General features: G+C 39.2%; 1 protein-coding gene across 6 annotated transcripts in view; it reads left to right on the plus strand.

The window, feature by feature from the left end:
* PASD1 (PAS domain containing repressor 1) overlaps window positions 1–18,736 on the plus strand; it is a 93,110-nt gene that overhangs the window by 44,508 nt on the left and 29,866 nt on the right. For all 6 annotated transcript variants that reach the window (XM_025460727.2, XM_025460732.2, XM_025460733.2 and 3 more), the window contains exons 6-9: window positions 5,512–5,611; window positions 6,041–6,154; window positions 8,541–8,671; window positions 11,301–11,386. In XM_025460727.2, the coding sequence (XP_025316512.1) occupies window positions 5,512–5,611; window positions 6,041–6,154; window positions 8,541–8,671; window positions 11,301–11,386 (431 nt within the window). The remainder of the gene's footprint in view (window positions 1–5,511; window positions 5,612–6,040; window positions 6,155–8,540; window positions 8,672–11,300; window positions 11,387–18,736) is intronic.

Below are 18,736 nucleotides of genomic sequence, written 5' to 3' on the forward strand. Positions count from 1 at the left end.
GAGAAAGCCATTGTGGTGGTTAGAGCAGATGAAGGGAATTATCTGAACTTGTTTTTTCGGGATCACTCTGGCTCTTATGTTAAGAATAGGCTATGGGTTGTTTGTTTTATTTTTTAAATCCCACATAAGAGCAAAGGGAAAGAGAGAGAGAGACAAAGCAAGAGACAGACTCTTGTTTTTACCAAGATCCTATCTATTCACTTGCCAGAGAGATTGAGAGCTCAAGCACAAGCGTGGCATGGGGATTGGGGCAGATGGCAGGCAGAAGGAGAGGGAGAAACCGGCTTCCCCCTGAGCAGGGAGCCCGATATGAGGCTCCCAGGACCCTGGGATCATGACCTGAGCTGATGGCAGATGCCTAAGTGACTGAGCCACGTAGGTGCCCCAAGAAACAGACTATAGAGAACAAACTGATGTTCACCAGTGGGAAGATGGGTAAGGGTGAAACAGGTGATGGGGATGAAAGAGTGCATTTGTTGTGATGAGCACCGGCTGTTGTATAGAAGTGGTGAATCACTATATCGTACACCTGAAACTAACACAACACTGTATGTTAACGCTGCTGAAACTAAAAAAAAAAAAAAAAAAAGAGTAGGCTGTGGGGGCAGGCATGAGACATAGGGAGTCCACTTGGAAAGCTGTTGCAATAGTCCAGGCTTAGATGGTGATGGGTTGCTTTAAGGTGGACATGGAAGTCATCAATATTTTATAGGTAAAATAAGTTTTGTTGATGGATTAGACAGGGGTGTGACAAAAAGATGTGAGGAGTCCAAGGTATGGTGTTGTAACACATGCAATTATGACTAAAATGATAGCATATTATCATCATCATGGTATTAAGTTTATATCTGAAATCTGCCGTTGTATTTTCCCAATCATTTATTTTCCTTGAGAGTGTTTTCCTTTGGAAAAACTTGCAGTCACTTGTAGTAGCAACTTGTAGTTTCTAGCAGCCTGCCCTCCTACTCACTCCACTTCATCACTCTCCCCCCCCCAAAAAAAGTTAAAACTGTGAATTTACATATAGTTGTTCTCTTACAATTTTAAAACAAATGAAACTTTTCAAACACATTTCCTCATGGAAGCAGTTTCCCAGCATTGAGTTTTTCAGAAACTTTAGCAGGTTTCGAACATAGATATATGGTTAGTTCACGATAATTGTGACTAGTTTTGTTCTGTTCTCCCTGCAAAGCTTACAGCAAAGTAGAGAATTACTAGTGATGAGTCTTGTTTGAATCAAAATGCAGTCTGAATTTCATGCAGAGGCTCTTATCTTTCCCTCTGCCCTATACAGTTGAACAGTTTTCTAATGCATGTTTAATGTGAATGTCTCTGCCAACAAAAAGATACTTCTTGCCTGGATTCTCAGTAAATGTTATGGAGTGTAGTAAATTCTTTTACTTTTTTTTGTTATGACTGAGGCTCACCATACTAATATTCGTGGGACAACTGATAGGTATTTGCAAACTTGGCTCTTGAAAAACCTCCTTAACTTTTCACTGGTATTTAATCCTTGCTTCATTAAGCTTTGAGTGCCTTGATCTTTCTGCCTTGTGTAATAAGAAGAGCAAATGCCAAAGATTTACAAAAATAATATGATGTTGATAATGTTTTCAGATCTCTGCCCTTATCGAACTATGGAGCAGGATCACTGGAATGATCGTTACATTCACTTTTTTTAGTTGGTGGTCAATTCCAGGGCATTCATTGTCACTATTATGTTCCTTAAAGAATGTAGTTAATTAATAAGAAACTAATTGCCAGTATTTCCATCCAAGGGAATGTACACTATCAAAAGACTGCTCACTTTTATTTTATTTTATTTTTATTTTTATTTTTTTTTAAGACTGCTCACTTTTAATTCTTTTATGTAACAATGCTATCCTTTATTCTTCTACTAAAGAAAGAACTGGTGAGGCATGGCACTTTGTACCTCTTATTATGGTCTTATTGTATACTTTGCATCATAATTTTGTGCCTGTCTCATCTGCTTTACTGAACTATGTATTCATTAAAATTAGAATTCATGAGAGGATCATTTTTAACCCTTATAAGTACTCAGAAAAATAACTTGATAAATTGCTTCATGTAGAATGTCCACAGTGCAGAAACTGACCCAATAGCAAGTCATCTGCTCCTGATACAAATTGGGCTTTGAGGCAGCCATGGTGTATTGGAGGGAATACTGGACATAGAGTTAGTTGGATGGACTTGGGTGTGAATCTTATCTCTGAACTTCTGACCTCTCAATAATTGGACAAGCCTTAATTTCCTCATGAACAAAACATGGGATAATTCTTCCTCTCTTAGGGTATTATGTAAGCTAGTTTATATGAATACACCTAGCACAGTGTCTGGCATAGAGCAGTTGTTAATCATGGGTTAGACAAATGAATGGACGAGTGGGCTCCACTGACCAGAGGTAACTTGGTTTGGTACCTAAAGTTTATTTTATAACTAAACCAATAAAAGAATTTTTATTGGAAAAGTTAAGTTTAATGAAAAATATCTAGATTTCTTTTGGGAAGTAAATTTCTTATTGAGTGACTTTCATTGTCAAAATATGTCGCCTTAATTTCATAATGTTTTATTTGCTAAATTAAGGTAATATTTCTGCCCTGAATCGAACCATGCTTTTTCTTGATTGAGACAGGATCCATCTGCTAATTTGAGCATGGGCTAACTCATAGGCTATGCTGGCTTCTACAAATAGGCCATAAAAATATATTTCTGAATTTTGACTGTATATTATTAATATTAATCAGTTAAAAATCATTTGATTTTGTGGTTCATCACCCAAAACCATTATTTAGCTACAAAGAATAGTTTATTACTTTGTTCCTATCACATTAAAAACTCATTACTTAATGTCTGATATTCAATTTATCCATATGTCACCATATTTCAGCTACATGGTACAGCATTATTCATTCATTTAACCAACATTTATTGAATGCTCACTTGTGCCAAGCTGTGCTCTAAGTGTTGAGGATGTAACAGTGAATAAGACAACCAAGGTCTCTGTTCTAATGCAATTTACATTTTACTGAGGGAGATGGATAATAAACAGGTAAAAATATACATGGAACTATAATATTGGATAGTGATGAAGGTAAAAATGTACATGGGACTATAATATTGGATAGTGATGAGTGTGCTGTGAAAAAAAAGCAGGAAGAGAAAGTCAGGAAATTGGTGCTTTTTCAAATACTTTTGAGTAAAGAGTTGGATGAAATAAGGGAGAGTATCATAAATATCTGGGAGAAAATGTTTCACACTGAATGAAGAGCAAGTTTAAGGGCGCCAAGGTGTCTTGTTTGCTTGGTGTATTTGGAAATAAAGAGTTTAGTGTACCTGGAATGCAGTGAGAAAGAATGAAAGTGGGAGGGACTAAGGTCAATGGATAGCAAGGAACCAGAACAGAAAGCTGTATAAGCCATTGACAGTACTTTGGCTTTTCCTTTGAATAATTCGGGTAGCTGGTGCAAAATGTTAGGTAGAGGAATAACTTGACCTGACTTATGTTTTATTTTTTTTAAAAAGATGTTATATATTTATTCATGAAAGACACAGAGACAGAGACACAGGCAGAGGAAGAAGCAGGCTTAATGCAGGAAGCCCAATGTGGGACTTGATCTCAGGACTCAAGGATCACACCCTGAGCCAAAGGCAGACATTTTAACCGCTGAGCCAGCCAGGCATCCCTTGACTTGTGTCTTAAATGGAGCACTGTAACTGCTCTGTGAAGAATGGACTGAGAACTGGGGTGTGGCAAAAATAGATGCAGGGAGATCAGTTAAAGCTGTTTGTGGTAATCCAATCTAGAGATAGTGGCTTAGCCCATGTGGTGAAAAGTGGACCAATTCTGCCTGTCTTTTGACTGTTTTACCAAGAGTTTGCTGATGGGCTGGGTTTGGTGTGTAAGAGGAAAAAGACAAGTCAAGGACAAGCATGTGGGTAAACAGTGGTGCCTTTTACTGAAATGTGGGAGGAGCATGTTTTGTGAGGGAAAAGATCCAGGTACAGTGTTTTGAATATCTTAAAATTGAAATCCTGTTAGACATCTAAGTTGAGTTGTCTAGAAGAGTCCAGAAAGAAGTCTGGACCAGAGGTAGGAAGATAGATGGTATTTAATGAGATAGAACTGGAAGAGAACACCCAGGGAGACAGTACAGTGAAAGCAGTCCAATGACTAGGCACTCCAATGCCAAGAAAACTCCAGCAAAGAAAACTGTGAAGGAATGGCCTTTGAAGCAGAAGGTAATCCATATTTGTATGGTATCCTGAAAGCCAAGTGAACAAAGTGTTTCAAGAAGAAGGAAGGATTTGTTGTATCAAATTCTACAATGTCAGGTAAGATGAGGGTTGAGAATGGACTATTGGATTTGGCAGTGTGGAGGACATTGGTGGCCTTGACAGAAGTGGAGCGGTTAGGGTAAAAATCTAATTAGTGTAGTTTCAAGGGATAGTGAGAGCTGAAGAAAAGAGAGGCAGCAAATATAGTTCTTTCAAATATTTTTGTTCTAAAGTAGAGCAGAGAAGAACTGGAGGAGAGAGTGTAGGGTCAAGGAAGGTTTTGGATTTTTGGAATTTTCTGTTTGTTTTTGTTTTTGTTTTTGTTTTTAAGATGACTGATACAGTAGCGTCTCTTATAAAGGATTTGCATGCTATGGGAAAGTCCTGGTAGAGAGGGAAAGCTTGATGATGTGGGGGACGGGGAAATTTCTGGAATGATATCTTTGACTAGTTGAGGAAACTTATTCATTGGAATAGGAGAAAAAGTAGGTCTCTAGCCACAGGAACAGATAGGTTGGTATGGTATATTTGATGGCAGGAAGATACTGACATTTCTTTTACTCTTTGTTTGTAATCACAATAAGAAATGAGATCCCCAGCTGAATATGAGGGGGAATGAGGGAGGGTTGGAGATTTAAAGAAGGAGAAAAAGGCAAAAATAGTCACACCGAAGAGTAGCAGAGTGCTTTGTCTAGGGAAATGTAGAATGATTTTAAAGAGATCTGAGTGCCCATATAAAATGATATATAACATGGTTGTGGTTTTTTTTTGCCATAGACAAGCAGTTGCTTGGGTGAAGGTAGAAGGTAGATCAAGATTTGAAATTTTCCCAGGCAGATAGACAGAAAGAGAACATGGGAGTGATTATAATGATTATAGTGATCCACCAAGGGATCTGAGCTGAGTAAGGAGGGATGTGACAATTTGCAGGAGATAACGCCCAGTGGAAATGTGATGGGAATGGACTGGAGGTCTCAATGTGTGGAATTATTGTGGGAGAGGTAGAGTACTTGCGTGAGTGCACTGCGAAAGGTAGGGGGTACTGGGCGTAGAGTGGGATAATGTGAACTGGGACTTGTAGAGAGGCATAATACATACATATGACCATGAGGTGGCTGAGGGGGAGCAGATGATGATAAGCTTACTGGAGGTAAGGAGGTGAAGAAAGTACACAGTAGTAGCAGATATAACAAAATGTATCCTCTCTTTCTCAAGAATGATCTCATAGGCAAAAAGTTATTAAGTCTTCTGCCTGATAATGAGAAAAACGAAGTCTATCGAAAGATTGCTCTCAAACTTCCTTTGTCAAGCTCAGGTACAGATCATTTTTTCTCAATTGTAAGTTCTTAGATTTTTCTTTTAGAGACAAGTAGCAGTCACTCAGAGAAGTAATAAAAATAAAAACATTAGGGACAATATAGATGCTGATTATGTATTAACTTAATGTAATTTCACAAATTATATTTCTAGTATTAAAAAATTTCTCCTCCATTAAACCTTGTTCTTTATCATGAACTGTGATTATTTCAGTTTTCATATAATTGCATTAGTGTTCTATAAATAATGTTCTAGCTGGTACTCCACTCTACAGATACAGCATAGATATTTATGCAGTGCTAATGTTCCTGGAAAGAAAATAATGTTTTTGTAAAATCTGTTCTAAGTAAGATGATAGTCCTATGAAATAATCTTGCAGAATATGGTAATGTACAATTGTAAACTTGTATCTGTTCTTTTTTCTTAGTGGGAAAACATATTGATTTTTGCTGTCATTTTAAGAGAGGAGATGTTGAACATAGTAGCAGCCCTACTTATGAATACGTGAAGTTCATCATCACAGTCAAAGATATTTCAAGTGGTAAGCAATTCAGTTTTTAATCTGATCTAGATGAAGTTAATGTGTTACCTAGCCCTTCATTGCTGACATAAATGCCGTTCTGCTGGTGGTACTCTCACATCCTGTGATATCCCTATGACCACAGGTTTTGGCTATAGACATTATTCAGACTTTTAAAAAAGAATCCTATGATTTAAAAAAGGCAAAGTAGACAATAAAGGCACAGACATAAATGGATTAAAACAAAAGGACCAAAGGAAACCTCTGATACAAAGAAAGAGTAAAGTAAGTGTTCCAGAGGATCTCATTGTTTTAAAAATGGACCTGCTAATACGAAGCACCTTGCTTGTAATTGTCTCTGACCTTTTTCTCTGTGACCAGAATTCAGGATAGATAGCTTAGATACTTACCTGACACTAATCGGAAAACACATGATATTATATTTAAAATGTTTCATTATATTTAATGATCTCATTCTTCAGTTCCTTGTTCATTAAAGTAGCTTTCATTTCTATTACGGCAGTTATGAATAAATAGAAGGTTTGTGCCAGTAGACACTGCTACTAAATCAGTACCCAAAAATCCTTGGGCCTCTAGCTTTTTTGTTCAGGCTCTTTGAATTTGAGCAGAGTGCAATGTTATTGTGAAAGAGTGCAGTGAAACTGCGCAGTGAAAGGAAAGGAGCTTTTGGAGATGATGAGGACTTGAAACATAAAGATATGATTACTGTCCAGTACGATGGAGCAGCTTACTTATGAGAGTTGTAATTACTGTTTATTGCTCTGTGGAAAGTAGAAAAGACAGGGAAATAAGGGAAACTTCTTTGAAAAATGGAATTCCTTTTACGGAAATATCTCACATATATTATAAAACTCTCGTCCTTGTTGCAATCCTTCTATTCTTAAAAAGTATATTAAATACTCACTTTAAAAGTATAGTGAAATTTACAAGGTAGGGCCACATGGTAACATGATGGACTGAGCTAATAAGAATGACTCTTTCCTTCTATAAAAACAGGGAAACAATTCTTAAAACATAAAAGAAGTTTGATGCATAGCCAAGCTTAAAGGAAAGGAAAGTCCATGGATGCCAGAAATTAAAGGAAAAAGTACAAGATTGTCATGGTAACAGGAGGCCTAGGTGGTGGCCTAAGTGGGCTATAAATCATACATGGGCTCCTTTGGCTGGTGTCTGGAGTTCTAATATTCATTCAAGGACCAACACATAAAGCCTAGAGACTTCAAATGATTGGTAAAATTCTGTCCACTGGCCTAGAGGAAGAATAAGTATGCCATCTCCCTCAGAATTTGAATGGGAAAAAAAATGTGTTCTTTACAAGAAATCAAAACTCAAATCTGTGTTGTGTGGATACGGGGTCCAGATTTATAGTTTTTAAGGTTTCAGGAACTGTAGGCTGAGAAATTAACATAAACACTGATTTGGGGCCATTAAAACATCTAGGGCTTGAAGCAGAGGTAAATGGCACAACAAATATGTGAAAAGATGCTTAAACTAACTGGTGTGCAAAGAATGAAAAATTTAAAAACCAGTGAGATAGCACTGTACACCCATAAGAATGACAGCATTCAGAAAGTGTGAATAATAAGCAAATATTGGTGAAGAGGTGAGAATTAAAGCATTAATACAGTGTTGAGAGGAATGTAAACTCATGAAGCATTCCTGAAAAACAGGGTGAACTTAAGTTATGTTAATTATCCTGTGACTCAGCAATCCCATCACTACGTGGAAATATACCAGAGGCGAACTTGCAGAGAGATCTGTGTATAAAGGGACACGTACTACGTATGTCAGTGTTGTTTGTGGTAGGAGGGAGTTAGAGTCAGACTTACGTGAGCATCTTTAGGGAAATGGATAAGTAAAATGTGGTAGACATACCATGTGGAAAACTTTGAAAGCAATGATCTCTAGATATACATGTTACAACATGGTTAAATCTTAAAACCATATTGTTCATTGAAAAAAAAAGTAAGAAACAGAATGAGGTCCACAGCACAATGCCACCTTTCTAAATGGTAAACACATACACATAAAACCAGACTACATAGTTTAAAGTGTATATATCAAAGGTGGTAGATGGCAATGGGTGCCTGTGGGTGGATAAGGGGCAGAAAGAAAAACAAGAGTGGAGACTGTGTTCATTACATGCCGTGAACTAAGAGTGTAAGTAACTCAGTTCTTCGTCACTGAGGTCTGAAAATATAACAAATGAATGAATGAATGAGTAAATAAACAATGACAATTAGCTTACAGAATGGTTGTCTCCTATGTTTGTCATGTGTCTTGGAGACTAAGGGTCAAACATCCCACTGAGGTGGCAGGTGTTCATCTTGTGTAGCCAGGCTGCCTTCCTATTTGGTTGTCACATGTGTGTCTCTGTCTCCCTTAGAGCCTTTGGTGCTCTTCAGTAGCTTCTTCCCCAGCCACACCTATGCTGAATCGTTTCCTACATATCTTCCTTTGGAGGATCGGTTTTATATGGTGGGGTCCATTTGTCTCTTCAAGCCTCAGACCCTACAGGTGAGTATGTTGTGTGTGTGTGCCTTTCCTACTGTGGCATCGTGGGCTTCCTTTTATTATTTTTATAAATTTATTTTTTATTGGTGCCAACATAGAGAATAACACCCAGTGCTCATCCCGTCAAGTGCCCACCTCAGTGTGTGGGCTTCCTTTGAAAGGCCATGGCCTCTTTGGTCCTTCCACTACCAGACAGCATTGGTAAGGAACCCAACGTGTCCAGGGAGTTGCGCTAAGTAGGATATGTGAATGAGGAAAGATCAGCTCCTGCATTTCAGAAGGTGAACGTGTCCGTCAGCACATCCAAAAGGGATGCACAATCATTCACAAGTGATTTTGATGTGATATGAAAGAGGTATATGGGGACTGGGGGCTGGGACATATTAAGATAAGTGACCATTTTGGCAGGAGGATAAAGGAAGATTTCTGTCACCAGCTGAGTTTTGAGGCCATTCTCCCCCACGTCCACCACTATGGCTTGCTTAGTGTTCTACTAACATAGCACTCACAGATTCTGCCTCAAAAAAGAAAAATCAGCCTTTAGAATTCATTGGATAGATTCAGGTTCAGTGAATTTATCCACTAAATATTTAGTAAGCATCTATGATGTCCATGGCACTATGCTAGGTTCTGGGGAAATAGAAGAGGAAAGAGACAATACACAAGTATTATTGAAAGGTGCCACAGGGATGATAAAACAATCATATGCTCGGGGATCCTTGGGTGGCTCAGAGGTTTAGCACCTGCCTTTGGCCCAGAGTGTGATCCTGGAGACCTGGGATCGAGTTCCGCATCAGGCTCCCTGCATCGAGCCTGCTTCTCCCTCTGCCTGTGTCTATGCCTCTCTCTCTCTCTCTATGTCTATCATGAATAAATAAAAAATCTTTAAAAAACAATCATATGCTGATGGCTGCTGGCAATAGGGAGTTCGGGCAGAGTGGTCACGGAAGGTCTTTCTTTGATGACCTGTTTTTTGAACTGAGACCTGCAATGATGATGGCGACCCGGCAAAGAAAGGAAGGCAACCCAGGTCGAGGGTTCAGCAGCTATAAAAGTGCCAAGGTAGTAACTAGCTTGTAGGATACCAAGGAACAAATACCATTATGGGACTAGAAGAAGACGAAAGAGGGAAGGAGTAGTAGAAAATTAGATACAAGAGGTAGACAGAGGCCGGGTTATGGAGAACTTGGAGGACTGGAAGCATGAGTTTGAATTTTACTCAAGTGGAGTGGAAAGCAGGATGATGTGATCTGATATCATTGCTTTTGTTTTTAAAAGATGAGGCTGGCTCCTGGGTGGGAAATGGACTCTGGGGGAACCAAGAGCAGAGGCGAGAGGAGTGGTGTGAGGGGTGATGGAATGGGCTGGGATTGGAGTAATGGAGATAGAAGTACGCGGGTTGGGGTTGTCACTGGCAGACGGGATGCAGAGTCTTTGCTGATGTGGCGAGAGTGGGTGGGAGAAGAGAGAGAAACGACTCCTAGCTTCTAGGCCCCAGCTGCTCAGTGAATGGAAGTGCCACCAGCTGACTTGAGCAAGACAGGGATGTTGTGGATTGGGCAGTGTGGGAGTGGGGGGCAAATCAAGAGCCACGTTAACATTATGATGACATTGTGACATACAATACATCCAGGTGCCTTGCGGGAGAAGCCTCTGGGTCCAGACCGGCTGTGGAACTTCATCCGAGTCACTTACGTCTTGTAGCTTCAGTTTCTTTTTCTGTAAATGGCGAGAATGGAACCTCCTTTTAGGGTTGTTGTGAAGGGTGAATAAGATGGCACCTTATGTGTGGTAAGCACTTGGGAAGTGCAAGCTATTACAGTCATCATAATCATCATTATCATTAGTATTGTGATCATTAGAATCCAGAGAGAGCAAAAGACATGCTTTACTTTTCCTCTCTGGTTTAGAATGTGGACTTTGACCACATTTCAGAAACTGTGAAGGATCCCTTTATATTCAGTTGTAGAGCAGTAATGTATGTCATCATTTTTTCAGATTTAAAATCGTGACAAAAGTGACAGAAAAGCAGTTGAAGGAAATTGCTTGATCTGATTGCCCCAATCATTACGCCTCTCTGGCAGCTCTCTGGGATTTGAGCTCTCATATTTGCATCGAGAAGGCAGACATCCCATTTTGGGGTCACTTCCAAGTCTCCTCCCTCCGAGCAAAAAAAGATCTCATTTGGCACACTACCATCATGGCACCGGGATCCCTATTTGTGATCTATTGAAGTTTTTCTCTGGGTTTCTAGAATATTTGTTCCATATTAGTGATCACTTTGAAGGACAAATCTTGTGAGAATGGAGGGCTTTTGAAGGTTTTTTTTTTTTTTTCACGGTGTGACTATGTAGCACAGTGGACAGAGCAGTGAACTCAGTACATCTGTTTAATGGATCGGCTCTGATCTTGGGTCTACTAGCTGTGCCTCTCGGGCCAGATCATTACATCTCTACAATCCTTAGTGTTCACATCTGCAAAATCAAGCGTCTTTCTCACATTGATATGCAGATTAGCTGTGATACTGGATATGAGATTGCTTCCAAATTGGCTACATGCTATATACAAAAGTGTTGGGTAGCTTTACTATACAAGTACATTTTAAGTATCTGAAATGCTGGTTTTTCTGCAGGAACTTTGTGCTGTCAATAAAGCTGAGGATGAGGTTATGCTGATACAAGAAGACTCAAATGAAGAACATGTATATCCAGAGTACAGGTGAGAGGCTGATGCTGATGTAAGTGATGGAGACATACTTTAATGAAAGGACACACTTTAAACAACACTGAAATGAGAGAAATAATATCTACAAATATTCTCCCATTAAAATGAAAAAACAATCGAATCCAGTAGAGCAACCTACTAGTCTGAATTCCTTTGCCCAGATAATATGATTCTAACCTCTCCAGCTGAATATAAATACAAGCCATTGGCTTTTTATTTTTTTAAGAAAGCAATAGAGCACACTTAACTGACACAGACATTTAATGACTTTCAAATTAAGACAATGCCTTTAAGAATACTTGATTATTACTTCTTCTTGAAATACTTTTAAATGTGTACAGCGAGTACACATTGTGGTCACTGCTATTAGACAGGTGTCCCTCTTTTTGTGAATATTATGTGTTTTTTTAACATTTATTAATCAAGTTTCAAAGAACAGAGGCAGTATTCCATGATTTTGAGTGAGAAAAATAAAACTACATTCCTAATTCATGGGAAAATGCCAGTTGAACAGGTATCACTAGTAAATCCATTCTTTTACCTTTTTAACAATCCACCAAAGATTTTTACAAAATCGAAATTGTTTGTGATACTATCTAGTTATTTAATACTTGATAAACTCATTAGTAGGTATGTCTGTATGTAGAAAGCCATAATACTAGACACTGTGCTGGGTAGAGTATCGAGAGTGGATTGCATCTTTCCTTCTGCATGATAGTATATATGTACATGTAAATAAATAGCAAAATAATCTATTAAAGATGTGCACCACATGCCAATAATACTTAAAAATAAAATAAACAAGATAATTTTTCAAGAGGTTTCTTATGATTAAAGACATGCTTGTGTGAGGTCTGGTGGTAAGGAGAGGGAGCTGGAGACTGTGGTCACTGTTGCTATTTGGTGGTGGGGGTGGTAAGGAAGAAAGAGCTGGTGAAGAAGTGAGTTAAACAGGAAATGTCTGACGTTCATCTGTGTCTGGATCTAAGCAATGGGGAGGGGGGGCGAGAATCTTCCCTTCCTGGCAGGAGAGTTCAGAGGTGTTTGGCTGTGAACCATTGTCTAAAGCTACACACAGAGCAATGGGATGGAAAGCAGAGCTCCCGGTGGCAGTCTGTTTGCATTCCATGTGCTTGGTGTCCTACAGCTCTCGCTAACGTGAGACTGCATTTGTAATTGTGTGAAAGTGACAAGTCTGCTCATGCCAGGATCACACTCACTTGCACCAGCAAAAAAAAAAAAAAAAGAAAAATCTCTTTTGTGGAATCTCAAATATTTTGTAAATATTCAGCATTGTATTTGTGGTTTGTAGGTGTTGGGGATAGGACGAGTGCATGGCCAGGCTTAAAGGCTCATAGTCCTTCAACTTTCAATGTGCGTTATCACTACCGGTTATTCTTGTATTGCGTATGGCTATTTATGCTTTTTAGGCTTGACAATTTCCTTCGTTAGTTTCTCTAAATTATCAGAAGACCTTTTACTGATTAATGTGGGCAATAGGATAGCTATAAAACATAACATGTTTAAACAATGTGAACTCAAGACACTCTCCTATCAGGAGAATATCTGAGATACAAAAGCGGCAAGCCCCGTGGGTAATGAATTTTGTATCTATCAGCAGATCATTGTAGCAGATATTCACATATGAGAGTTCAGAGAGTAAGGAAACCCGTGTTTTACTTTTAAGTGGAGTTTAATTGGATGAAAAATATTCTGATGCAAAAATGAGCCAGCTACTACATTTATGCCACTGATCTACATAGAATGTAAAATAAGTGTTTTCGTAAGGCTTAGAGCTGCTTCTCATTGTAAGAAATTATTACTCCAGTGTGGATGAATGCACTATAGTTTCATGTGTTCTGTACTTCCATAAAATACTATTAAAGTTCCTTCAAAAATTACGCAGTGGATTATCATGTAGACAGTAAGATGGAATAAGGACACTTAGGACAGAGCTGATGGATCCAATGAAGAAATTCTATTTAATTCCAGCCCTCCTGTCCCTTTCATATCCCTCCCCTCTCCTCCAACACCATGGTCACTGCTCTGCTCTCAGCCACCTCAGCTCTCAACAATGTCTCAATGATGGATTGTTGGTGGACCTGGCTCATCCACTATCTTGAGGCCTGTAAAGGAGGACCCTGTCTGGCACAGAGCCTCACATTGAGTAAGCATAAAACAAACATCTACTCAGGGACCCACTGATTGATCGATTCCATCAAAATGGTAATCCATTCCATGCCGTGAGGCCTCTCAAACATAATGCAGTATTTATAAATCAGTGCAGACTAGTATTGCCTTATTTTTGTCATAGACTCATTCCTTGTCCTCAGGTTATTTTTAAATAATAAGGAGAAGAGATTGTCAGGGTCATGGTCTGCAGGCACCCAGATCAGTCATTGTTAATCTGGCTCCCATTTTATAGACTGAGAGGGATGACTAGAAAAGTAATCAGGCACAGAAGTCATAGGGACCTGCAGCTCCCAAAGTACTTCTGGAATTTCTCTTGGTAATTTTACATGTTCTTTGAAAGGTAAGAAGCATTTTCACTAAGAGGCTTGAAAGCTTTATCTATGCTCATGAAAGAAACACAAAGAGGGAAATTTGAGATGTTTGGAAGAAAGGATCTATTTCCATGGAGGATATGTTGTCCCTGCTGTTTCAGATTTGAGGCTAAAGAACCTTTCGTTTCAGAAGAGGAACTCAGTGGTTAGGTTATTTTCCATTAAAGCTATAAATGCACTGGAGTGGAAGGTCTTGTTTGCTTGGACCACTGAAGATAGAAAGAAGTAAGGGGTACTCAGAAGTCAGTGAAGGGCAGACAAAAACTGGAATACTGTGTGACCCTCTCCTATCTGTGTCCTGCTAAAGTCAGAGGGAAGTACCCAACTACTCTTTCAGTTTGGCCAGTGGTATGTAGAGGTAAGGCCTGGATTCCCCTCATAGCATCATCTCAGTACAAATGCAATCTGTACTTTATCCTTCACGGTAGGAATGCATGTTTATTAACTGAGTTATAAACAAATCTATAAGGTAGGTTTTAGACCTGTTGGAATATAGTCATAGAGGATATGCGATTTGCCCAAACTCAGAGTTGGTGCCGCAGTAGAGGTGGAACTGGGACCCAGATTTTCCTGGGCTCATTCCCATCAGGACATCAGTTTCAGGAGCTGTGGCTAGTATGAGATTCCAAGGAGAAAACTCAAGAAGTCTTTAGGAAGTCCTTGATGGAGGATGTTACTGAGAGAAAAATCTTTATTCCCTTTAATTTCACCTTAAATGTAGAGGAGAGAACAATTCATAGGGAGGAGGCCACAACGATTAACCCTAACACTGCTGATGAGGACAGCATCTTCTCACCCTCGGGTAAAGAACACTGGAAAATCAAATGGCAAGCATTTCCAAGTAGCTCTTATATTAGTTTGCGATCTTCAGAAACTGCTAGAGTGCTGGAATTGGTCCCTGGGGAGACTCCAACCTGTCAGCAGCTGCACCGAGAAGAATGTTCCTGCTTAATTCCCCTTTCAGCTTGTGTCAGTGAAGAGTTATGTTGTTCAAAGTGGGGAAGGGCATTTTATAAAGATGTATGATGATTCTAGTTAGCACAGTTTTGTTGTATGGAGCCTTGGTACTATTCTATACTGACTTCATTCCTCATGTCCACCCTATCTTGGGCAGGAGAAGGGCCCTGCGCATCATTGGATCGCAGGCTGTTGTGTTGGGTTTCTCTGCCACTCAGGAGCTAGTTTGCCAGTCTTATGGTTCTAATCCCAGTGAAACTTATGCATACAGTAAATACTTAGCACCTACTCTGAGGGAAGTTCTGTCCTAGGCTCTGAGGACACGGCAGTGAACAAAATCCTTAACTTCCTAGAGCTTACATTCTAGTGGAAGAGAAAGATCATACATACAGCAATAGAACAGAGTAGGTTACATGGTGAGGAGGGCCAAAGGAAAAACAGTAAGCAATGAGGATGATTAGGGAAGGTTCTCGGGGGAGGTTAAATTTGATTTAGGTTTTGCCATATGTAGTTGACATTCTTATCAGTTAAAAGATGGTGCAATGTTGGCAGTTCCTAGTGGTGTCACATATTAGGGTGGCCAGCTCCGCTCTCCACAAGAGACCTTTTCACAGCCTATTGAAGACTCAATCAAATCTCCTTTCTCTCTCTGAGCAAGTTACTTGGCTAATTCTACTCCACACTACCATCTGTCACCTTTGGCAAATAGGGTGGAGGTCTTGTGGTATAGTACTACTTAAAAAAAAAGAAACATAGAATCAGGATTTTTAAACAACTACAGTATTTGGGTTTTATTCTTCACCTTGACCATTTACAAGTTGTGTGATCTTGGAAAAGACTCCTTGAGTCTCAGGTTCTTTATCTATAAACGGTGAGGATAATAACTGCAGAATGTTCATCACAATCTTAGAAGATAAGGAACTAGATCTATCTGCTTTGATAAGTACATGAGATTTATATGCTTTGTGAAATACTATACAAAGTCAAGTTATTATCAATTAAGTATTTCCAAAGATAGACTAATTATAATTTAAATCTATACTAAATCCTTAACTAAGCTATAATGGTGTTATTAAGTGCAAAGGGTTACATGTAAACTTGGCTTACGGTCATGGTCTAAAGTCTGTATCGTGATTTCTTCAATACTCTTATTTTTCTAATAATTTAAGGTTCTCTTTTTCTGTTTAAAGTCAGCACATGTATTTTTTATTTATTTTTAATTTTTATTTAAATCCAATTAACATATAATGCATTATTGGTTTCAGAGGTAGAGGTCAGTGATTTATCCATCGTATATAATACCCAGTGCTCCTTACATCACGTGCTAACAATGAATAAATAAATAAATACGGTTTAAAAAGTTAAATAAAATAAAGCCAGCACGTTTTAAGCCTCTATTCTTAAGACATGGTTCTATATCCATGAACACAAATTATTCTCTGCAAAGTGTCCATCTTGCTTGTTGTGTGTATGTGTGTGTGTGGGGGGGAGTGTTTATGGCCAAGTCTGAACATGATAGAATTCCTAGCTTGGAGGCCACATCTAGTCCATAACTCCATGCTCTCACACCCACCTGAGGGACACTTGCATGATAATATCTGGTGCTAACAGATAAAGAAAGTTGGGACCCATTCCCATGCAGCTGTAGTTGTTGCATGGGAGCCAGCCTCTTGGGTTCCATTTAACTTCTCCTGTTGATACATATGTATAGGACCTGGTTCTTGAGCAGGGAAGCCATAAAAAAAATTTTTTTAAATGAAGAAGAAGAGAGGAGAAGGGAGAGCAGGCATAGGATTCTGTGTTTTTTTTTTTTAAGATTTTATTTACTTATTCATGATAGACAGAGAGAGAGAGGCAGAGACACAGGCAGAGGGAGAAGCAGGCTCCATGCAGGGCGCCTGAAGTGGGACTTGATCCCAGGACTTCAGGATCAGGCCCTGGGCTGAAGGTGGCGCTAAACCGCTGAGCCACCGGGGCTGCCCAGGATTCTGTTTTTTTGTTTTTGTTTTTGTTTTTAATAATATAATTTTTATTGGTGTTCAATTTACCAACATACAGAATAACACCCAGTGCTCATACCGTCAAGTGTCCCCCTCAGTGCCCGTCACCCACTCACCCCCACCCCCCACCCTCCTCCCCTTCCACCACCACCAGTTCGTTTCCCAGAGTTAGGAGTCTTTATGTTCTGTCTCCCTTTCTGATATTTCCCACACATTTCTTCTCCCTTCCCCTATATTCCCTTTCACTATTATTTATATTCCCCAAATGAATGAGAACATACAATGTTTGTCCTTCTCCGATTGACTTACTTCACTCAGCATAATACCCTCCAGTTCCATCCACTTTGAAGCAAATGGTGGGTATTTGTCATTTCTAATGGCTGAGGAATATTCCATTGTATGCATAAACCACATCTTCTTTATCCATTCATCTTTCGATGGACACCGAGGCTCCTTCCACAGTTTGGCTATTGTGGACATTGCTGCTAGAAACATCGGGGTGCAGGTGTCCCGGCGTTTCATTGCATCTGAATCTTTGGGGTAAATCCCCAACAGTGCAATTGCTGGGTCGTAGGGCAGGTCTATTTTTAACTGTTTGAGGAACCTGCACACAGTTTTCCAGAGTGGCTGCACCAGTTCACATTCCCACCAACAGTGTAAGAGGGTTCCCTTTTCTCCGCATCCTCTCCAACATTTGTTGTTTCCTGCCTTGTTAATTTTCCCCATTCTCACTGGTGTGAGGTGGTATCTCATTGTGGTTTTTAATGTTTCATTGTGTTTATGTGACCCCTAGCCCATCCATATGCCATATTTAGCTGCATGACAAATTATTCCGATCACCTCAAAGCATAAAGTCATTAACTGTCTTATTAGATTTGCAATTGATAAGAACAGTTTCATTGTTAATATTTTTTTTGAAAAGCTCAAAGTAAGGGTTTGTACTTGAAATTCATTGAAGCAACTCTGAAATCACTGAGGGCTTAGATACTAATGAAAAGAAGTCTAATAAATATCAAAGTTTAGAAAAACTGGGAACAAATGATCTGAGTATTAGCCTATTTTATGAAAAGTAGTTTTGGGTAAATAAACTGGCAGCTGCTTGTTCCACTCAGATAATTAATGTAATATATATATTTTTTCTCCTCATGGTGTTCATTCATCATCCTGTCATGAAGATGTCAGGCTGGGTATTAGGATCTAAGGAAGTGAGACAGGATCTGGCTCTCTTTAAACTTGCTTTTTTCTCTACCTTTTTGTATCCTAGGATACTCTTTTGCTTTTGCTCTGTCAAACTTTTTTGTTAACTTTTAAACTTTAATTTGAATATTGGCAGGATCTACTGTGTGTATCCTCCTCTACTTGTACTCACAACTGTGGGCATTTGACCATGTTTGGTTTATCATTATTCTTTATCTCCCTCTCCTTTACTGCACTCTTTCGTATTTGTTTTTTTGTTTATTCACCAGGTTATAATATTTTGCTATTATCATTTATTTCAATACTCAGACTGTCCCACACTCGACCAATCGTGGCCCCTTTAACCTGGATTTTGTGTCTTTTGCACACTTCTCACCATTCTTGGAGCATTCCTCACTTTCTGGCACTAATGATGTTCTAGGTTCATTTTGTTCTTTCTCTGCCTCAGCCATGAAATCAGTTGGTTCTTTAAGCCTTAGTCAAAGGGACCCTGGCTTTTTAAGTGTAGTTGTTTAGAAGCCAAATTCTAGGCACTCGCTGTGCTCCTTGTTACTAGCTTGTGACTACTTCTAGTGCTTTCAGAGCTAGGTAACACATCCACACGCACACACACAGAGGCATAAAGA

This window comes from Canis lupus, chromosome X (genome assembly GCF_003254725.2).
Source record: "Canis lupus dingo isolate Sandy chromosome X, ASM325472v2, whole genome shotgun sequence".
In the NCBI taxonomy this organism is placed as follows: domain Eukaryota; kingdom Metazoa; phylum Chordata; class Mammalia; order Carnivora; family Canidae; genus Canis; species Canis lupus.